Source organism: Falco peregrinus, chromosome 18, assembly GCF_023634155.1.
Source record: "Falco peregrinus isolate bFalPer1 chromosome 18, bFalPer1.pri, whole genome shotgun sequence".
NCBI classification, from domain to species: domain Eukaryota; kingdom Metazoa; phylum Chordata; class Aves; order Falconiformes; family Falconidae; genus Falco; species Falco peregrinus.
This window is the reverse complement of record NC_073738.1, coordinates 3,191,620-3,212,945: the sequence shown is the minus strand read 5'-3', so window position 1 is coordinate 3,212,945 and position 21,326 is coordinate 3,191,620. Positions and strand designations below refer to the sequence as shown.

The 21,326-nt window shown below is 59.5% G+C and overlaps 2 protein-coding genes across 5 annotated transcripts in view; one reads left to right on the top strand and one right to left on the bottom strand.

Moving 5' to 3' along the window:
* ZNF385C (zinc finger protein 385C) overlaps nucleotides 1–18,373 on the top strand; it is an 80,579-nt gene extending 62,206 nt beyond the window's left edge. The window contains exons 1-8 of one of the 4 annotated variants that reach the window (XM_055789958.1): nucleotides 4,177–6,681; nucleotides 7,764–8,166; nucleotides 8,981–9,091; nucleotides 11,266–11,437; nucleotides 12,244–12,573; nucleotides 14,079–14,266; nucleotides 14,454–14,567; nucleotides 15,263–18,373. In XM_055789958.1, the coding sequence (XP_055645933.1) occupies nucleotides 8,035–8,166; nucleotides 8,981–9,091; nucleotides 11,266–11,437; nucleotides 12,244–12,573; nucleotides 14,079–14,266; nucleotides 14,454–14,567; nucleotides 15,263–15,487 (1,272 nt within the window). In that variant the 5' untranslated portion in view covers nucleotides 4,177–6,681; nucleotides 7,764–8,034 and the 3' untranslated portion in view covers nucleotides 15,488–18,373. The other 3 variants (XM_055789955.1, XM_055789956.1, XM_055789957.1) reach the window with 3 other exon arrangements.
* A 235-nt stretch (nucleotides 18,374–18,608) lies between these two features.
* Nucleotides 18,609–21,267, bottom strand: NKIRAS2 (NFKB inhibitor interacting Ras like 2). Its single transcript, XM_055789964.1, has 4 exons — nucleotides 21,127–21,267; nucleotides 20,633–20,759; nucleotides 20,146–20,387; nucleotides 18,609–19,755 (listed from the first exon to the last, which is right to left on the bottom strand). The coding sequence occupies exons 2-4, from the start codon at nucleotides 20,724–20,726 to the stop codon at nucleotides 19,516–19,518; spliced, it is 576 nt and encodes a 191-aa protein (XP_055645939.1). The 5' UTR covers nucleotides 20,727–20,759; nucleotides 21,127–21,267; the 3' UTR covers nucleotides 18,609–19,515.
* Nucleotides 21,268–21,326: the final 59 nt, after the last annotated feature.

The window sequence follows — 21,326 nt, the reverse complement described above, 5'->3', positions numbered from 1 at the left end:
CCGGTCGGGTGTGTGGAGTCTGGTGGCTCCAGCGTGGTGCAATCTGTTCATCACTGGTCCAGACCCTGAGCAGTGCCAGGGCTGCTCTGGTGCTGCGGTCCTGGTCCAGCATCGCGACTGGGTGTTGCTTTTCTCCTGCCGGCAGCGTTTGGAGCACACACGTGTTTCCCAAAGAGTCTCCTGGAAAGAGCTGGAGTGAATTCAGCTCATGCTTGGCCGGAGACAAAAGCTTTAAAGCCCTGGGTAAGGGATTTGAGACACCACCAAAATTTGTTGAGAACACCTACCAAACGGGAGGGAGCCAGACTGCTCCTGTGTGAATAAACAGCTCCCGTCTCCATCTGTCCTGTGCAGACTCTGCGCCAGATGCTCTTTCGAGGCAGCCGGCGCCTACGGAGATGGGTCCTTGGCAGATTCTTGTGTTGGTAGGAAAACCCACAGCGATGTCTCCGCCGTTTTCCAAGGCATTTCTTGGAGGTTCACACGTGTGTAACGTTGGAGCACAACAGTCCCTCTGATGTGCCTCACAGGGGACCTGGGAGCAAACCTGGTGCAGATGTGCGTGTAGGCACTGTGTGGGGTGAGGAGGTGGGGGGCACAGGCTGGGGACGGCGGCCAGGCATGGTCCCGGTGGGTTTGGTTAAAGGAAAGACTGAAACACGTCTTTAAATTCCAAGGGACCCCTTCCCGAGTCGCGTGTCTGCAGGGCAGGAGCTGGGTTGGGAAGGGATGAGCTGAGGGCGCTGGGCTGAGCCCCAGGCAGAGGATGCGCGGTGCTGCGGCGGTGATGCCATGTGGTTTGGTGTCTTCTGGCCAGGCCTGGATGCTCAGTTAAGAACATCCATGCACCCTCCCTGCGGAGTTGGGGGCGGGGGGACACAGGGTGCTCATGCTGGGAACGTGGGGCTCGTGCGCTCCCCTCCTTGCACCAGCCCCTCAAAACGCTCCGGAGCCCCGAGCATGTCCCGGACCCGCAGGACCCGCAGTGCCAGAGCAGGGGTGCCTGCTGCAGAGGTGGGGGCTGCTTTGCCAAAACTGGGGGCAGGATGATGACAGTGCTGTGGCAGAGGACAGTCCCGCTCCGGAACTGCAGGCTGAGCATCTGGGGATGCCATTCACCAGCAAAGCCCACCCTGCCGGTGGCCGTGCCCGTCACCGCGGGCAAGGTCATGTCATCCTATACAGACCTGCGGGCCCTGCCACTCTCCCCAGAACAAATCCCCTTAATTGAGTGTCTAATTAATACCTAAAAATACAGCCCGCAGCTGCTGCTGGAATCTGCCCTGCAGCAAAGGTGAGGCACTGGATCCGCAGTGATGCGGCCTCGTAACCTTGGGAAGATGCCCCAAGAGCATCGTGCGGGTACCTGGTGCCCTGGGGGGTGCTGTAGCGTGTTGGGGTGGCTCTCTCTATGCTCGGGTAGCTCGCTCCTCACCGGGGAGCTCTGCTGGCACTGGGTCTGTGGCTGCAAACTCATCTGCCCGCTCCCTGCATGTGGCACTTGGGTTTTTGTGATCATATGAGGTTCAGGCAAAGCGGAGCTGATGGAGCCTCTGTCGCTGTGCCATGCAGCTGCTGTCCTGTTTGCCCTCGGTGGCCGGGGATGGCCAGCCGTGCCGGCTGCAGCACATCCCTTCTGTGGCAGGCGCTGGCTTTCCTCCTTCTGATGCCTGCGGGTGCTGTGGCCGCTCCTCGCAGGGTGCCTCAATGATGATGATGATGCTGTTGGAGGCTTTCATCCCTTTTCCTGCTCCTGGGGGTCTTGTCTACTTCAGTGGCAAAACCGGGAGGGAGAGATCCTGCCCCCTCTGCCAGGTCCTGTCTTGGCTGGGATTTCTGGGCTCTTGACCCCTGGGCTGCAGACCCAGCCCAGGAATATGTTTAATCCATAGATTTGGGCTCAGGGATGTGCCAGAGTGGCTTGGTGTGGCTTGTCTTTGCTGTGGTGGTGGGCAGTGGTGGGCAGCCCTGGGACCCTGTGCCCCCCCAGCACCCCAGGGAGCAAACCCCTCGGCCGTGGGGCTGTGCAGCAGCAGCAGCTGGGTTTTGCTGGTGGAGCAAACTCCCTGCGTTGGGTTCCTGGTGGTGGGGGAGGAGGCATTTGCCTGCCCTCTTGTTCCTCTCGGTGGTAAATGTAAAATATATAAATTTTTTTATTATTTATTTAATCTTTTTTTTAAGGCTAGTGCGCTCAGCGCAAACCATACTGACAAAGGCAAGTGGAAACCCTTGCAACCCAACCCCAAATGCCCGGGCCAGCCGTCTCAGATGATTTGATGCAGAAATACTGTTTCACGCCTCAGAAGGTTAATTATGCATCGTTCACCCATTTCTGCTTGCCTTTGCTCCCTCTCTCCTGGCTGTTGCAATAATTTTATTTATTTATTTTTAAACAGTTTCACAGATTTCCCTTCTGGGCGACTCTGGAATTAACTCGATCAATGCACGCCTGATGAAGCAAAATGTAATTTTTCCCCGGAGTCAAGCCTGACTCCGGGACGGCTCCGGTGCCGCTGAAGAGCCGCCCGTGTGCGCTCTCCCAGAAAGAGGTCGTTACTGCCCGCAGGGCGAGCACTGGCTGCTCAAATTCCGAAAATCTTTCAAACTTTGCATTTCAGATTCGTAGCTCAGCTCCTGCACCAGCCTGGTTTCTGCCGGCGGAGGGTCAGGTGCCGAGCAAAAAGCAAAGCGCACATGGGAGAGCAGCACCAAACCCACTGCTGGGCAGGGGTCCCCATCCTGCACAGCGGGGTGAGGGGGGCTGCAGGGGGGGCGAGTGCCTCGGCGTGGTCGCGACGTGGTCAGTGGTTCTGCGGGAGCACTCCATCCCTTGGGCACTGACCGCTTTCGTCCTCCCGCGAGGGACTGCTGCTGTTCTTGGCAGCTGCCTTTGAGGTGAAAAAGAGCAAAAGAGCCCAGAAAGAAATAAAAAAAACCCAGGAACAGTGGCCTTGACCTTGTTCCAGGCAGCGGGACAGGGCTGCCCAGGTGGGCTGGAGGAGGGAGAAGGTGTGAACGCGAGATGCAAATGAGCTTTTCCAGCTCACAGCATTTTGAAACCTTATTTATTGTATTTTATTCATTTTTTTCTTTAACTTTTCTGCCCTCCGAGCTGTGCACAGGCACACGACCCCAGCCCAGGCCCTCCGTGGGTCAGAGGATGCTTTCCCAGCAGGGGGATGGATGAATCCAGGTGGAAAACCTCAGCCCTCGGGCTGCTGAGCGGGGCAAAGCGCTGGGACGGGGAGCAGGCTGGAGAGAGATCCCCTCTGTGCAGCCTTCCCTCCTTCCCAGGGGCGTTTTTCTTTTAAACAGAAAATTATTAATAACTCCAGGCTATTTTTAAATCACACGCCGGAGCTCGCGGCTGGTTTGCGGGGGACGATGCGAGGCAGGTGGCAATGCCTGGCCGGGGAGCGGGTGGCTCCAGTGCAGGAGCCAGCGGCTTGGAGTTGGGGGGAGCCCATCCCTGGGGATTTCCCCCCAGAATACCTGTGGAGGGGCACCCACACGGCTTGGAGGGTCGCAGGGGTACCCCAAATTCAACACCTTTGCAAAGCCGTGGTGGGGGCTGCTCAGCTCTCTGCCCCCCACCTGGCATGTGCTGGGGTGCGTGGGGTTGGGATGCTCCTTCAGCTGCTGCCGGCACCGAAAAAAATTCCCAGCCTTGGTAAGGGGGAGTCAGCGTGGGGAGCCCAGGGCTGCGGGGGCTCCCGTGGGAGAGCCTGGGGAAGGGGCTGCTGCCCCAGGGGAGGTTTTGAACCTTTCAGAGGGTTCAAAGCGAATTCCCGCACATCTGCTCTGCCGCAAAGATGCTGTGTTGGGCTTCGAACTGGCATGCTGGTTTTGAGCCCCAAAGGCAGAGGGGTGCCCAGGGCACCCCCAGGCTGGGACCTTTCACCGAGGAGGGTCCGGAGCCTGTGGCAGATGGCCCTGTGTGGCATGTCCCCATGTGGCATGTCCCCTCACTGCGAGCAGGGGCCACCAACGCTAATGCTGCTCTTTCCCCTCTGCCTGCCCAGGTCCCTCCGGACACAGCAGCCCCCTCTTAGCGTCGTTGCCTATCCCCGGCCGTCCCCTTCATCCCCCCTTGGACATCAAGCACTTTCTGACCTTCAGGCTCAACGGGACGTCACCGCTCAACCTCTTCCCCAACTTCAACACGGTGAGTCCCACAGGGGTGGGTGGGCATCGGCTGCCGGACCCCTCCTCCCTTGCAGGAGTTCCTCTTGTACATGGCACCACTTCTCAAACCCTGGAGGGTAATTTCTGTCTTAATTACCGGGGTCTTTGGCTGCTGGATGCTGGTGCAACACACCCGCCTTGCCCTTAGCTCGGAGCGGTTCCTGCCCAGCCATCACCCTTATATACCAGAATTAAAAAGATGGTGTATTCTAACCAAGATCAATTGGATTTTGCTCCTGGAATCAATATTAATAAAGTAGCTCTGGAGAGCAGTTAATTAGTTGAAAAATAAATAAATAAAAGGAAAGAAAGAAAGAGAAGGTCTATAAAGACACAAGGAGCATGGCTGGTGCTGCAGGTGTTGGGCGAGCCTGGTAGCTGTGGGGCTTCTCCTGCTGCCTGGCTGGGCTCAGGGTCCCCAACCTCGAACCAGAGGACCAAGTGCTTGGGTTATGCAGTTACACGTGTGTCTCTGCAGACGTTCTGTTACATGTCTAAATTGACATGGATGTGCCCAAAGACATGTGACAGTATCTCGGGTGTGAAGCGGTGTTTTCCCAGCTCTGTGCCTCTCTCCCCGGCTGCTGCCAGCCCAGCTCGGGTCTCCATCATCCACCCAGGTATTGCCCTGCGCCTCTTGCTGATGGGAGGGATGGGATCTGCTCCAGGAGCCCCTCTCTTGCCTTGCTTTGAGTCCCTGCCCTGGTGTTTCAGCCGCCTGGGGTTCTCTTGAGAGCGGGCTCCTGGCATCGCTGAGGAGCAGGTTTTGCTGTGCAGAGGGAGGTGGGGCGGTGGGGAGAGGGACCTGGGGCTGCTCCCCCCTGCAGAGGCACGGCTGATGTTTTTGCGTTTGGTAAATGCCTGGTTTTTTCCCTTGTGAGCCTGGAGCCAGGACTTTCCTGAGCTGCCTGCTTGCTCACCAGCCTTTTGTAAATGGCTTTGAGATTAAACGTGCTTGGAAGGTGCAAATTATCGCCGAGATCTTCAAAGACAGCCGTAGAAATTAAGTACAGGATTCCTGTTGCTGTTGAATGGGATTCAGCCATGTAACTCCTTTAAGCTCTCCTGAAATCCCAGCTTTAGCCTGTCTCTCCCCTGTGCTAACAAGCAGAAACAGAGGAGAGGAGGATTTTTTTTGATGCCATTAAGGTTGCTGCTCTTTGTCTGGGCTCCTTTTTATAGTCGCTGGACTCAATAGCTAACTTGAACCAGACCCTGTTGTTTGTTCTCCTTGGCTCCTGCCTGCCCCTGCCTTGGCACACGTCCTCCAGGGTTGTGTTGCTTTAAAAAAAAAAAATAACAATTTGGGAAATGAATCTCTTGCTGGAGCTGCCCAGCCCTGTCGAGCTGCTTCTGTGCTGGGTGGGGACTCCTCTGCCCCAGGGGGTGTTGGACATGGGGATGGAGGTGCTGGGGGCACCTTGAGTTCATTGCTCTGAGCTCACATCGGTGTGCAATATTAGCTGAGCGAAGCCAGCCCTGACTGTCTGGGGGTGTGAGCTGCCCCTTCGGGCTGTGTTTGTGCTGGAGAGGCGGCTGAGACTGGGAGTGCGAGGGGTTCAGCGTCGTGCATGGGCAGGCGGCTTCGCAGGGAGCCAGGGTAGGGTCCCGGCCCTCACGGTGTGCAGGGCTTGAGCATCCCTGCGCCCCAGAGCCGGGCAGGCAGCTCCTTGTTTCCCTGCCCAAGTCACCGTGATGCCAGGTCAGCCTGAGGCAGCTGAGCCTCAGGGGTGATTTAGGAGGCTGGGAGGGGGCATCACTCGGGGTATTCTACTTTTTGAGAGAGCTGCCATATCGGAGTTGCTATAAAAAGAAATCTGAGGGTTTGCCTTTGCTTACCCGGCGTTGCTGGTGATGCTGTGCAGGATTCGGCGCTGCCCCGCAGAGCAGGAGCAGTTTGCAGCGGCACAGCAGAACACTTTGCACTTTGAGCAGGTCACAAGGCTCCCACGAACCCAGCAGATGTTTAACTCTGGAACAAGCAAAACCTTTCCAAGCTGAGCTCTCCTGCCACTTTAACAACAACAGGCGGGGGGGGAAAGCCCTAATGCAACACAGAAGATGCGTTTCATGCTCAAAATGCCCTTTTGAGCTCTTGGGATGTTGCAGATCCTGAGGACCCAGCAGCACCTTGCAAACCACAACAGGAGACGCAACCTGAAGTGATGCTGTGTCCCTGTGAATTCCCGTTTCTGACCTCGGTGGGCGGCAGGGAGCTCAGCACAAGGATCGCTATTTATATCGGTAGGAACATCCAGGGATAAAGTAATGTGAGTCAATAAGAATTGACTATAAAACTGAGATCTTTATTCTCCAAGCGTGTGGTGCCCAAAGCCTGCCTCTGCTGGGAAGTGCCAGGAAGGGGCTCAGCCCACCTGGCTGCGGGTGCTGGTAGGTACCGCTGTGGCACAGACCCTCACCAGCCCCGGCAGAGAGCTGGGAACACTTTTTCATCGCTGAAACAGCAGTGATGGAGAAGCTATGGAGAAGTTGATGGTGGGTTTGTATTTTTATTCAGAGAGAAGTACAAGGGTTCTGAGGTGGCATCCGGGCTTTGGATGCGCTCGGTGCTGCGTGCTGGATGGCGCCAGGCTGGGCTTCCAGTGAAGCCCCCTGCGCATGGCAAGCAGACCGTGCTCGATGGAGCGAGGGGTGGCTGTGGCAAGGGGTTCTTCAGCCCGCCGGGGGTGCTCCATGGGGCTGGGTGCCCGAAGGCTTTTCAGGATGCGGTGCTTGCGTTTGCTGTGGGATGGCAGGAGCAGTGGTGCTCACCAGCTGCACTGGCTGTGGTGGGATGCGTGGGGCTGGGGTGAAGAGCCAGGCTGTGGTCCAGGGGTGCTCGTGGCTCCGCACCTGCCTGGGGTGGTCGTGGGCAGCATGGGTGCTCTGATGGGCACAACTTCTTGCTGCGCCGTGGGGCCAGGCGATGGGGGCTTTGCGAAAGCAGAAGTGGTGTAAAGACCGAGGTTGGTGCCATCGCCTCACGCCCCGGGAGGACGAGGGGGTCCTTTGCTGGCGCCGCTCAGCACCACTGCCCTGGAGTTGGTGCTTGGCCACAGCCCCGGTGCTGCTGGCTTCAATGGCAGGTTCAAGTTCAGGCCAGGACAGTCCCCAGCCACCTTTGCATCCTTGTGCCAGCATCCCCCTTTCCTCTGCATCCTCCTTGGTCCCCCAGCCCTGTTTGGTGCTCGGGGGGTGGATGAGCCCATGGGAGCCACCAGCCGGGTACTGGCAGCTGATGCTGCTGTGAAGGTTAGAGCCGTTTTTCTTTTCTTTGTGTGGAAAAGGTAGCTGTTTCTCTTGAAAACAAGTGCCGGCCCTGCTTCTGGCCACAGACAGGCAGCGCAGCGATGCTGCCTTTAGGACATTGCAATGTTTATCGTCAGGGGTGGAGCAGCATCTTTGCCATCTGTAGCTTCCTCCAGGTCTCCACTGAACTCCAAATGCTTCTTCGTTTATATGCCAGATAAGTGAGTAAAATTTCATAGCAAACAGGCACTTCATTAATCACCTGCTTTTACCATTCTGCTCACTCCTGGAAAGGAATTTGGGGTCTTGATAATGGCTCTGTTGTCCAGGCATGTGCCTTGAAGACTGATGCACCTGTCTCAGCAACGAAATAGCTTTGCAGAGAAATACGATCGCCTGAAAACCCAAGGCTCTACTGACAGCAGGACTCAGATAAGATAATCTTCCTATGCCACAGGGTAGGAGAACAATACTTGCATTATAGATTATAGCCGTGCTCGAACAAAGAGGTTATTCTTATTTCCAACGCCCCCCTTAATAAATGCATTTCGTTTAAAACAATTATGGCTTTTCGAAGAAGTTTGCTGCCTGGACTGAGGAATGACGCCGAGCCCCGGGGAGAGACAGAATCACCAGGGGCTGTCATCAGCCGGCAGGTATCTGCCCCGCCGGCAGCGGGAGCAGCGTGCGGATAACCAGCGCTGCTCTGCCTCCGCGCTCGCGCCCGCCGAGGTACCGGCAGCTGCGCTGTAACGTGTCGTCAGCCTTGTGGTGTGGTTAGGGCACGGTGCATACGTGCAGCCCGCGGTGGCTTTGCATGGGCACCCTGCCCCCAGTGAGCTGTGCCCGCGGCGGTGGGCACCGTGTCCCCTCCCCTGGCCCTTGCTGGGCTGTGCGGCGGCAGCTCTGCCCCCCCCTTCGGCTTTGCGCAGGGATGTGGCAGCTCCGTGATGCGGAGCACATGGAGGGTTAATGGCCGGCTGCCCATTTTGATCGCTTGTGCCCCCCGTTTTGGTGGTTTCCCCTTCTGCCAAGTCTCTCAGGAACTGGCGTGGCACTGGGAGGTTGAGGGCAGCAACTGGGAGCTCAAACAGAAACCGATAATTTGCCACCTGTGACCCTGGTGTCTGGTGGGGGGAGAGGGACCGGGGGGACACGCAGGGGAGCACGGTGGGGTTGGGGAGGATGGGGTTCCGTGGTCTGTGCCCACACAGTGGCCTCATCCCCTCTGCCAGACTACTGTAGGCATTTGGACCCTGCAGATTTGGGGGTTTTTTGGAATTTTTTTTTAAAAAAAGTCCAAGAACGGGCATCAACAGAAGGCAGGTTGCCCTGTGCGGGGGGTGTCCCCGAGGCCAGTGGGGCTCCTCTGCAGCCCCAGCCGCTCGCTCCTTCCAGACCCCAACCAGGCATGAGCTCTGCCGGCATTTGCAGCGGCTCCTCGGCGAGCGTGGTGGGTAGGGGGGCTCGCCGCGTCGCGGTGCCATGCCAGGGCAGCCAGCACGGCACGGCACCCAGCCGCCCTCTGCCTTCCTTCCCCTTCCAGATGGACCCAGTGCAGAAGGCGGTGATCAGCCACACCTTCGGCGTGCCCGCCCCGCTCAAGAAGAAGCAATTCATCTCCTGCAACATCTGCCACCTGCGCTTCAACTCGGCGGTAAGCAGGGCCGGTGGGCGCGTGGGGCCGGTGCCAGCGCCTGTGGCTCGGCAGGAGCATCCCGCGGTGGGGATGCCCGGCGTGCAGGTGGCAGCTCCTGGGAGCTCTGCCCTCCCTCGCTCTGTGCCTGCTCTGGCTGGTGTTTCCACCGACATCTCCCTGCCCGTGGGCCCAGGCGCTCCCGATGCTGCCATGTCCTCTGTTTGCTGTCCTGGCTCTTTTTGCTCCTTGTCATTTTGTTCAGGTCTGTTCCCTGCTGCCTTGGTCTCGGTGTTTGTGCTTAAGCTGCTTTATCAGCCTGTGCAATTCATATCTGGTCCTTGGGAGCTGAATATAATCTTCCCTGCCTTGGCTTGCCAGAGCTCTGGTGTGATTGTTTTTTTTTTCCCCAGCTTTTTAGTCTAAGTAAATCAACCACCTTGTAGAGGGGAGGAAGGAAACATTCATTCATCCCCGCGGTAATGAATTGCACACAGCTGATCTTTGGTGGGGAGAATTGATAAAAAGGTTTGAAAGGGAATTCTCGCTCGAAGCTGGTAGGAGAGGGACGGGGCTTTGCTGGGAGTGGAGCGGCAGGAGCCTGCTCCGCACGGGCAGCAGCTCGGAGCCCTTCGCTTGGGTGGCACAAGCCCATCTGCCCCCTCCTGCCACCGCTGCGTGCAGGGCAGCGATGGAGGCAGGAGCCTCCCACGCTCAGCCCAGCCCGGCACATGTGTTACCAGCCTGGGAGCATCCCCTGGCCTCGGCTGTCCCTTCCCGGAGGAGCGAGGCAGCGCTGAGCCCCCGTGCCCACGGGACGATGCCCCCGAGCGTGGTCTCATCTGCCGGAGCTGCCTGCGCGCTCGGTGTCTGGCAGCGCACGGGCTGCCAGGAGCTGCTCTCGCCTCCCCGGGGCAGCTGTGCCCTGGCCAGCCTGGCTCTGCCTCCCACCACGGTGCTGGCCCAGCCTGGCTGAGCTGTATCAGCACAGCCCGGGGCTGGGCGCTGCCCTGCCAGCCAAAGTCAGCGTTTCTGGGCTTAATTATTCTGCTCCGCAATGAAGCGGCTCAGGGAAAAGCATCGCTTTCCTCTTCCATGCTGCATCCTGGCTGGAAGCGCGGTGCTGGGAGAGTCGGTCCCTTGTGGGCAGCCTGAGCCGCTCGCCCCCCACCCTGCCCGTGTCCCCCCCGCCGAGGTCACATCTGCGGGAGAGCACGTGCTGGTGCAGACCCTCACACGCCACTCGTGTCCCTGCGCAGAGCGGTGCCGGGTGACCTACTTAGGCTGCAGCCCAGCCCCGTTATCTGGTGGGAATTTATTGTATTTGCTAATGAGGCCCCGTGCTCGGATGGGCCGTTCGCGTTCCCACGTACCCAGCATCGCTGCGCAGCCCCGGACACTGTTCCCAGCCCCTGGAAAGCCATGGGGGGAGGGAAAGGATGCTTCTTCCTACCGAGCACGGGGAGCCTCAGCCGGCCTCTGAGAATGCCGTGCAAATTAATCCGTGCTACTCAGTGGTACAGTGTCTTAATTCATATTGGATTTATAAATCACGAAACTGCGGTTGTTTTTAGGGACAATGCGGCATTGTCCCTGACTGCAGCGTACACAAATGTTCGGGTGATTTTCTTTTGTGTATGTTTTTATCAGTTCGGTGCAGGCATGAACCCATCAACGTGCACTTCATTATTCAGCATTTGCTGGGAGAAGGGAGCTCGTGAATGTAAATTGCATGTCAGACACCCGTTAGGTTACAATGGCAGACGTGTCCTCCCCGCCAATGTACTTTTTTATTTTATTTTTACAGCTAGCAATTCATTGCATGTTTCTGAAGCCGTAAATTTTGCCTGAAAGCTTCTTTAAAAAGTGACTTGATGCATTTAATCGGAGCGGGGTCCTTATCTTGGGCGTGCAGTGCGGTGATGTCTTAGCAAAGTGATACCTTGGCCCGAATACATTTGTGTGCAGAGCGGTCTGGCGGGAGGAGGAAAGCAGCTTTGTGCTGCACCCAGCTAAAAATACAACCTTTGAGGCAGCCCTGGCCCCAGGGAGGATGTCACCAGGGGAGGTGGCTGCACTGGAAACGTGTTGAAGCGGCCACGGCTCGGGGCTGACCCCTCCGCCCGTCCTCCCTGTGTCCAGCCGGGTGCCCGGCCGCAGCACCGACACAGCCGTCCCCATCTCTCCCTCCCCAGAACCAGGCAGAAGCCCACTACAAGGGCCACAAGCACGCGCGGAGGCTGAAGGCCATCGAGGCCATGAAGAACAAGCAGAAGGCGGTGGGGGCTGCGGCGGGGGCCACCGGCCGGGACGGCACAGCCGACTTTGCCCCCAGCCCCGAGGGCAGCGGGGAGCCCAGCAGCACAGGTACACGGGCAAGGGGTGTGGGGTGTGTGTGTCCTGTGCCAGCAGCATGTGACACCGGAGCGAGTGACCTGGCCGGTTCCCGGTGGTGTTCGCGTTCCCAGCCCTGCAGCATCCCGAGGAGCCCGATTAAATCCTGAACCGCAGCTGCCTGGTGCCTGAGCATCCCCCCGCATCCCGCTGCTGCTCGGGCTGCGATTAGTGCAGCGTAAATGCCACCGCCAGCGTTAATAAATGAGCTTTTGTGCTCCACGGGGTCCACAGCACGGCTGGCTGGGGGCAGTGGCGCGGGGAAGGGGTGGAAATCCAGCCCAGGAGCCCCTGGGCAGGTCACGCTCCAGGGGGTACCTGGCCCCTGTGCGTCCCTGCAGCGCTGTGGGGAAATGGTGCGCAATTCCCCTGGGATTTGGTGTCTCTGGGAGATGTTCAGAACGGCTGTGGGAGGGGCAGTGTCCCCTGACCAGGGCTCTGCTGCCGTGCAGGGATGGGGCTGGTGGGAGCCAGCAGCACCGGAGCTCACCCGGGCGTTTGGGGAGCCAGCCCCGCCGAGCCGGGCAGCACCGGAGCTCACCCAGGGGGTTGTGCTGATCCCGGCTGCCCTGAGCTGCAGGGAAATGCCGTGTCAGGAGAGACCTCGGGAAGAGCCATCCTTGAGGGGATGAAGATGAGCAAGCCGTGCCTGAGATGGCCTTGGGGAGGGCGAGGGTGCTCGCTGGACTCCAGAAACCCCGTTCAAGCCCAGAGACCTTCCCCTTTCTGCCCATTTCTTTCTTTTTTCCCCTTTCCCCCTTTCCTTTCCCTCCTGCCAGCTCAAGCCAATGGTCTGCAGGAGCCTGAGGGGGAGTGCAGCAGCCTGGGGCTTGTGCCCGGTGCCGAGGAGTCGCCAGGCGAGCTGCCGGGCAGTGTCGCCCCATTGGGCTCCCCGCCGGCCTCGGAGCTGTCGGAGGGCACCTCAGATGCCACCAGCGTGGCCTCCTCGGCCGCACAGGCAGCTGAGGCGCAGGCAGCCGAGTCGGGCAGCAGCATCAGCTCAGCCCCCGAGAGCGAGAAGGAGGGGAAGAAGAGCAAGCAGCACCTGTACTGTCCCACCTGCAAAGTGACCGTCAACTCCCTGTCCCAGTTGGAGGCTCACAACACCGGTAAGGGCATTGGGGATGGGGGGATGGGCCCCCTCGCAGTTCCATCCGTGCACCGCCCCGAAACGGCAAGCGTTAATGAATATTGTCTTCATTAGAAAGGGGTTCGTTAAGGTGGCTTGCAAAGATAAGTGGTGGCGGTGTACCTGTGCTGCGACTTATGGAGTGAATTTTAGCAAGGTCAAATGCTCTCCTATTGTTCATGTCGCTTAATTAAAGACAATTTTCAGATGCATTTAATCAAGTGATTGGAGGCTACTTTATATTCCATTGCAGTGTGTTTTTAAGCTGGTAGTGACCTGAGTGCCAGTGCCTCTTTCAGACCCAGGATAATCCTTCCAAAAGCAGCTCCGCGGTTCGGGCTCGTGGTTGTTTTGAGAAGCCCTTTGGGAATCTCACGAGCTTTGGAGCCCAGCAGCAAGCGGAAGAAGACTCGAGGCAGGCAGGAGTCTGGGGGGGGTGGTGGTCCTCTGAAGCCTGGGGATGGCTGGGCCCCCCCCAGGGGTGACAGCCGTGGTGCAGGGGACCCTCGGTGGGGTCTGCAGCGCCAGCTCCTGGCTCACCCCTTTCTCGGGAGGATGCTAAACAAGGATGGGCACCCCAATTTTAAAGGGAAGGGCCTTCCCTCCCCCAGTTCAGCAAGAACTGGGAACCAGTTCCCCCAGCCCCAGCTGCCTGCCGGGGCGGCAGCAGCAGCCGTGCGCAGGGTTGGCTCGGGACACCGCTGCGGCTTAGCTGCAAATGTGTCCTTTTGCTTTTGTCAGCTCCGGTTACAAGTTTAGGAGCTGATTTGAGGAAAAAGAACAAACAAACAAACAAACAACATGTTTGCAGGCTTGTGCTCCTCCATGGCTGTCACATGGACTCGGGCTCCTTGCTTAACGCCTTAAAAAATAGAATGAATTAGCGGGGGTTTCAATTACTTGCTCACCCCCACCCCGCCGTGCTGGCGCTGGCAGGGGCAAGACAGAGCGCCCTGTCCCCAGGTGTGTGAGGATTTCGGGTTCCTCCTTCCCCTCCTCCTGTAACCCTGTTGAGCTATTCCTGGCTCTGCGGCCGGATCCTCTCTGACCTTGGGCACAGCTGAGATGCTGCAGCATGGCAGGCAATGTGTGCCCGGCTCTGCAGACTCTGCTAACGCCCGGGGACAGGCGACAGGCTCCAGCACATGCTTAAAATAGCAGTTTCTCCAAAGGTCTGGCACATGAAGAGCAGGGGAGGTGGGGGGGGATGTCTCCGAGAAGCTGAGCATTGCTGGTCTGCCTGCGAAGTGCAGCTGGCCACGAGAGCTTGGCAGGGTTTGGGAATGGGCTGCTGCATCCCTGGGAAGAGTCCGGATTCTCAGGCAGGTCCCTGTCCCCTCTGCCTGCCAGTGCTGCCGGGCACGGGGGTTGGGGGGGATGCGCGGTGCTGTCAGGCGGGTTGCTTGGAGGGCATCCTTCTTGCTGCTGCGGTGCTGGGTTTGTTTGCAACGTCAGCGTTCGCTGAGCATCCCCTCTGCCACCCAGGCGCCAAGCACAAGTCGATGCTGGAAGGTCACAGCACCCAGATGCGGCGAGGCCGAGGCAAGCTCCTGTCCCGGGCAGGGCACAAATCCAAGCGGATCGGCAACAAGGGCAGCATCAACATCCAGAACAAGGCGTTTCACTGCCAAGTGTGCGAGATCTACGTGAACTCGGAGACCCAGCTCAAACAGGTGACGATGCCAGGCCGGTGCATGCCTGCAGAGCCCTCTGGGGGGCTTGGGGTGGGGAGGGGTGGCGTAACCTGACTGTTCCCTGCAAGAAGCTGCTGGGCATCCCCCGTGGACCCCAGTGGCGTGGTGCTGTGGGTCTGCCCTCGCTGTCGCGGCTCTGGGTCACCCGGCCATTTTCCTCTCGCAGCACATGAGCAGCCGGAGGCACAAAGACAGGCTGGCGGGGAAGCCGCCCAAGCCCAAGTACAGCCCCTACAACAAGCTGCAGAAGAATGCTGCCCTCGCAGTGAGTATTCTCAAGGTATCTGTCTCCCTGCTCGTTACCCACCTGGTTTGCTCTCCGAAACGTCGTTTGCCACGTTAGCCATCTCTTGCAACAAGAAACAAAAGGGCTGCTTTTCTTAAAGCCTTGGTTCCCGTGATACAGGGAGGGCGGGCTATAGTGGTGACAGGAGTTTCCAGTCTTTATTCCCGGGAAGGAAAGCATGGGAATAACTCGGGAGTCCTCTGGCAGCAGCGCTTGGGATTCTTCCACCTGTTTTTGTGGTTTCTGAAGGGGAGAGCTGTGGTGGTTGGGTGCTTGGGGCTGGCACGGCTCAGTTGAATCAAGCCTAAGTGTTTGCTCGCAGAGCCACACAGCTTAGCGGAGAGTTTGGCAGCAAAAGTCATCCCAGGGCACCAGAGGAAAGCACTGATGCAGAAAACAGCCCAGGCATTGCAAAAGCCAGGGTAGGGGGCAGGTCTGTGGGCTGGCGGGATGGGGCTGAGGTGACGACGGGGGCATCCCTGCGTGCCCTGACCTGGCATGGGATGGGATGGAGTGCATGTTGGGTTGGGGCCAGGGGCTGCATTTACTGCAGAGACGCGTGGAGAGCTCAGCTGAAAGCAAACATGGGCAGGGGCTGCTGCGGGGCTGCCTGCCTGGCCGGGGGAGCTGGGGCTGGGGGCTCTCCTCCAGCTGGGTGCCTCACGGTGTCTCTTCCTCCTTCCCCGCAGTCCAAGCTGGCTTTGCAGAAGCATCTCACCAAAACCCTGGCAACCCGCTTCTTGCCGAGCCCGCTCACCGCAGCCGCTGTCTGCGCCATGCCTGGCCCCCTTGCCCTGAGACCAGCCACTGCCACCACACTCTTCCAAGCCCCGATCCTCGGACCAGCCCTTTTCCGAACGCCACCAGCCCACGTCCGCACCACGCCGGGCCCCATCGTCTTCGCACCCTACTAGAGCCGCTCGCCCGCCGAGGGTCCATGTGCCGCGGACCGGGCTGTGCCGCGGTGGCTGCACAGTGCAGGGCGGCACTGCCGGGTCAGCTGTTCTTCTGGCTGGTGGGAAACCATAGTCATAGACCTCAACCCCGGCTTCTCCTTCGCTTTGAGTGGGCTCCTGCTGGAGCGAGATACCCTGGCAAAGCCCAGCCAGCCCCGTCGTGCATCCCTGCCACTCCCCCTGCCCATGCCAGCGCCGTGCTCAGCAGAGGAGCCCATCGCACAGCTGGGCGGCACGCAGGAGACGATGGTGCCCGAGTCACCGGGACCATCTTGCGGCCAGGGACTGCCTGGCCCTGGCCCGCTGGCTTCTTGTTCATCCCCCTCCCAGTTGCCAGACTGGAAGAAGAGGAGCTGGTTGGTCCCTGGGGGAAGGAGCATCCTTCTGGCAGACTGGTCCCTGCTAGCCCAGTGGGAAGGGAACTGCGATGGGAGCCTCAGCCCAGCTCTTCCTGGGTGAAATGACCCCAGCACAAGCAGAAAGGCGGCAGTTCCCCTCTCAAACCGGGCTGGCTGTGCCCTCGCCAGCCCCACACTTGCCTGTGCTGGCTGGGGGCTTCCATGCTGCCCACCAGCCCCCTACGCCCCACAACCCCCTACGTCCCACCAGCCAAAGAGCCCCTGCGGCGGCAGGCACCGGCCACACTGACCGTACCTTCACTCCGAGAGCAATAGCCGAAGCCCAGGGCCGGTGCCTCCTCCCTCCGAAAGCACAGTGCCCCTGCCCTGGCCCCCAGAAGCACACAACTTGGGCACGCATCCAGCCCATCCAGCCCATCCAGCGAGGATGGGAGAGCCGGGCCACCCGGTGCAGGCTCCCCGAGGAGATGTCCCTGTGCTCGGTGCCAGCTGTTTGCCTCTGTCCCACCCGTGGGGGACAGCCCTGCCCCTACCTCCCAGGAGATGCTGTGTGAGGCTGAGTGAATGTCCCTAAAGCACTTTCGGTTCTCCAGTGAAAGGCAACGCTGCTGCTCGCCTGCTGGCCAGCTGCCATGTCCAGCCCTGCAAACCCCGTCCCTGTTAGGAGCTTCCAGGGAGTTACCGATGATTCCCCAAAACAAAGGTGTCCCCAGCAGCCCGGACAATCAGGTACAAAGGAGCAGGCAGCACCCGTAGCCTACGCCTGGCACTCTCCCTGTGGTGCTCCCGTCGTAGCCTGCAGAAAGCTGGGCTCGCAGGGACCCCGAAGCCGTAGCTCTGCTTTTCACTGTGCTCAGAAAGCCCAGCGCTGACCTGGTCTGAAAACTGTAACTGTGGCGCTCCGGGTTTGCAGCGCGCTGCTGTAAATAGAAATATGCAGGAAAGTTGCGACCCAAATGGACCTTACGCTGGAGTGACAACCCACCCCGATCTATGCAATCCAGGGGGAGCAGCTCACCCACCGCGTTTGCTGTCTGCGTTTTACTTTGGTGCTCACGCTGTCTGGACAGCCAGGAGTTGTGGTCTGAGCAGAAGAAAAACAACGCGACGCTTGGCTCTGTGCAGACAATTCCCTTCCCGTCCTCTGGCCCACTCGGGAGACCTCTGCTGTGGGCCACGTTCTCTCCCAGCCCTTGGGAAGCGGCTGGTCGGTTTGTGGACCTGGGAATCCACACGCACAAGCACACATATCTGACGCCTTGGCCCTAAGAAACACCTGGATTTCACGAGTATTTTGCCCAGCACGTTCCACCGATGCTCAGGATGGGGTCCTGGCAGCGGGAGGTGAATGGGAACCGGCCAACGGGTAACTCACATGGCTGAAATGCTTCTGCTTCCCAGAGCTGGTGGGAAGGAGCTGGAGCCTCGCGCGAGGGCAGGAAACCTGCACAGAGGGAGCGGGGCGGCACGGAGCCATACGCCTGCGTCTGGAGGGCCTGTTTCTCATGCCATGGGTGGCACGGACCCGTGGTGCCACTGCTGCGCTCCTGCCGCAGAGGACAGGAGTGTGGGGGAGCCCCTGGGTACGGATGCATCTGCTCAGGGCATCTCCTGTCCACCCCAGGGAAGGAGGAGGGTGGAGAGGGGCCACCAGGAGAAGATCCAAGCTTGTATGGAAGGCTGGAGGTAGACACAACCGAAAGGTCTTGCGGTGGCGGTGGGAGATATGACTTGGAGCGCCAGCTGAGGGAAGGCAGGCTCCCAGCAGCAATGGCTTTGACGAGGACAGGGAAATGGTCCCGCAGCCCAGGGGACACGCAGCCTGGACCCTGCGACCCACAGGACAGGAGCCTCTGCTGGCTGGGACCCATGGGCAGCAGAAGGGACGCAGCTCCAAACAGCGCCGCAGTGCCAAGCAGCCCGTGGTCAGCTCAGCTCCAGCCCTCCCCCTGCTCATCTCACTGTGCTCTTCCCCAGGCCACCTCACCGGTCACTTCCAGCCCTGGCTGCCAGCAGAGAAGGGCAGCGTGTCCCCTCCTGCAACGTGCCCACCAGCCTCAGGAGCCGGGAACAGCCAGCCGCGGCTGTGCTCCAGCCTGCAGGAGCCGCTCGACACTGGTGGGTCGTTCCCCTGCGTTTTGTTCTAAAAAGCCTGTGCTGGAGCCAGCAGCGGCTGCTCCAGTCACCCCTCCACCAGTGGAGTCCTAATACACTCCTATACTTGGCACTTTAACCCCTTGAAAGCCATTCCTTCTAATAACAATAATACTGCAACGAGCTGCATAAGAACACACTCCCTCTATCGCATCCCCCGGCTCCAGAAACCCTCCCCGCTCCTGTGCTATCCAAAGCATTTACTGCCTTTGACTTAGCGTATGCTGTACTAGGTAGTAGGGCATAGTCCATAGCGCTCAATAACGTGTGCCCCTCTGTAAATAACCTTGGAGTGATGTGAACAGTTTGATTAAAAAAAAAAAAAAAACAACAACAACCAAACAACAAACCAAACACACAAAAAAAAATCCCACAAAAAATGGAATAAACAGACTCTAGGGACTTGGCCAGTACCCCTCCTATAATGTTCATTGTATATTTTTTTGATGTACTATAACTGTTGGGGAAAAAAAAAAAAAAAAAAGGAAAATATTTTGATAACCGAATCTCATCGCTTTATTGTGTTACTCAGTAAATAAAAGGAACAAGTATAAACAAGCCAGGGCTTTCTTGTCTTTTTTTTTTTTTCTCCCCCTAGATCCAGACTAGCTGACGGGAACACATGTTGCTGGGCAGTGCGGGGACACCTTTCCCTTGTCTTGTGGCGGTTCTGAGAGGAGAGTCAGCACCGTGACAGATGGGCAGCGAGAGCTGCCAGAGCCCTAAGCATCGGGGCGTGCAGGCTAAGCACAGTGCCAGCTTCTCCAAGGTCATGATTGAGTCTGCACTGAGGAAGAGGAGGGCTGCAGTGTGGTGGATGGGCACCCTGCCCTCAAAAACAGCACCTTGCCCTGCACTATATATTTACTAGGGCAGGACAACTGAATACTCCTGCACATAAAGGAGCAGTAGGCACTGCAGGTAAGGGGCAATCTGCCAGGAACTCTGCTGCAGCACCGCAGAGCCAGCTGGGGTAGGACAAGGGAGAGCTGCTCTGACAGCGGCTGAGCTGGAGGCAGGGCCAGCAAATGGGCTCTTCTGACATGGTATCAGTAAACGTAAAACTGGAGCAGCTCAAGAGTGAGGGAATTGTTTCCTCTGGCCCGGCTGTGCTTGGCCATGGAGCTGATCCCCACCTGCTGGCCAGCCCCACTGTGCCTCCTCTCCAGCAGGCCCGCCGGCCTGCTAGCCTGTGCCTGGAGAGCGGAGGGATTCGTGGGGGATCCTGGCTTTCCTGTAGCACCTCCAGCATCTGCAGGGGCTGGGCAGTGAAAAGAGCAGTCCCTGTCCCAGTGCAGGGAGATGGCTCACCTCTCTCATCCTCAAAGAGCAGCCCCAGCCCTGGGACGCCCATTCCTTGTGCCACCATGCTTCCCGCAGGCTCCGTGACACCCAACAGGCTTGGCAGGAGGTATGTGCAAGGGAAGTAGGGAGGTGAGGGAGGGGAGGTGGCAGTGGAAGGGAAAACAAGGCTCAGCCATCCATGGATCCGCTGCCCTTGTTCTTGCGACTCAGGGGAAAAGCAGACTTGCTTTGTGGCTGTGTCATTTTACTGGCCAGGTAGATGAACGGCTCGATCAGCGTATGCCGGTCAGCCACAGACACCTCCCACAGCTTCACCTTCTCGCCCTTGGCCCAGTGCTGGGCTGCGTCATGGTCCACCCGGCGCTGCTCCTGCAAGTCACACTTGTTGCCCAAAACCACGATGGTGACCTGTTCAAAAAAGGGCAAGAAGAATCCCTGAAGGTACCAAAATGCAGAGCTGAGCAGTGCTGTCTGGCTCTGCCTCAAGGCCCTGGGTGCCAGCCCAGTCCTGCAGCTAATTCCTTCTCCATGCTAAGGCTCCCTTCTGGCAGCTTCCCCTTCTGTTCGGGTCTGTGTGTCTCAAACCAGCCCAAAAGCGGGAGGGCCTGCTGAGCACTTAGACACTCAGAAGGCATCCCAGGACAGCAACCAGTTACAGTTGAGAGTCTAACAGAACAGGGAAACAGGGAACCCTGTCATCGACTTGTGACAAGCTAGAGAAAAGGGGAACCTCTGGGTGCGAGCTTGAACAAGGGGAGCAGATCCCACTTTGCAGCCCCTTTTCCCTGGGATTCTCACCTCTTTCTTGTCTTTGGACTTGTCAATCTCCTTCTTGAGGAGCTCCACTCGCTTGAAGGACTCCTTGCTGTCAGTGCTATAGACCAGCACGTAGCCATCCGTGCAGGAGAAGCAGTGCTTGGGAAGCTCCAGGCCATCCCGCAGGCCCCGCGTGTCGTAGAAGCGCACCTGCTCACGCACCCCCCGGTCTGTCTCAATGGAGCCCACGTAAATGTCCTCCTGTGTCTCAATCATCTCGGAGCCTGCCAGAGAGGGGGCAGGGGGGACATGGGGACCCTGGCCCAGGAGCTGGCCGCGGCACAACCCAGAGACCTGTCCTGCCAGACACAGGGCAGGACAGCGAAGCTTTCCTCCTTCCCCACTGCGTGTTTGGGGGGTCTCCAGGCACAGCCCTGCCCAAGGGGGCCAGGCCCTGCCCCCCCGCAGCAGGGGGCTGCCCAGCACCCAGCAGAGCAGCCAGGCGGGCCCCCTCCCCCCCCCGACTCACCAACCACATGGTTCCCGTACAGGAGCTGCTCCAGGATCGAGGTTTTCCCAACAGAGGCCTGGCCGCACACGACCACCTTGCAGCTCTTCCCCATGCTGCCTCACCCTGGGCTGCCGGAGGGATCCGCCTGCAGGACAGGGCACTCAGGGGGGGCTGGGGGGCCGGGGGGCTGCCAGCGCTGCTCGCACCCACGGCCCTGGCCCGGGACACGGGCCCGAGGGGAGGCCGGACCCAGCCCGGGGGGCGACACGGGCCCGAGGGGAGATCGGACCCAGCCGTGGGGGGGACACGGGCCCGAAAGGCGGCTGGACCCAGCCGGGGGGGAAACACGGGCCCGAGGGGAGATCGGACCCAGCCCGCAGGTGCCGGAGGGGATGCAGCTGTGCCCACAGCCAGTGCAGGCCTGAGGGGCGAAGCGGCCCGGAGGGCAGCCTGCGGGACCGCCCGGGGAAGCGCTGCGGCCGGGCCGGGCCCGGGGACCGGCGGGGCCTCACCTGCGCGGTGGTGCCGGCGGCGGAAGGGGCGCGGCGAGGCCCGGCGGACTCACAGCGCCCTCTGCGGGCGGGCGGACTGAGGCCTGCCGGGATCCCCAGCCTGCGGGGCCAGCGCTGAGCGATCGGGCAGGGCCCCGGTGCCCGGTGCCCCCTCCGGCCGTCCGGGCCCACCCCCCGGCCCCCGCCTCCCGATGGCGGGC

Bases quoted from the DNA above. Each gene is read 5' to 3' on its own strand.
- NKIRAS2 (XM_055789964.1), bottom strand. From the start codon at position 20,726: ATGGGGAAGAGCTGCAAGGTGGTCGTGTGCGGCCAGGCCTCTGTTGGG. The intron at 20,388-20,632 runs GTGAGTCGGGGG...CCTCTCTGGCAG, and splicing joins GTACGGGAACCATGTGGTTG to GCTCCGAGATGATTGAGACA. The intron at 19,756-20,145 runs GTGAGAATCCCA...TTTTTTGAACAG, and splicing joins AGTCCAAAGACAAGAAAGAG to GTCACCATCGTGGTTTTGGG.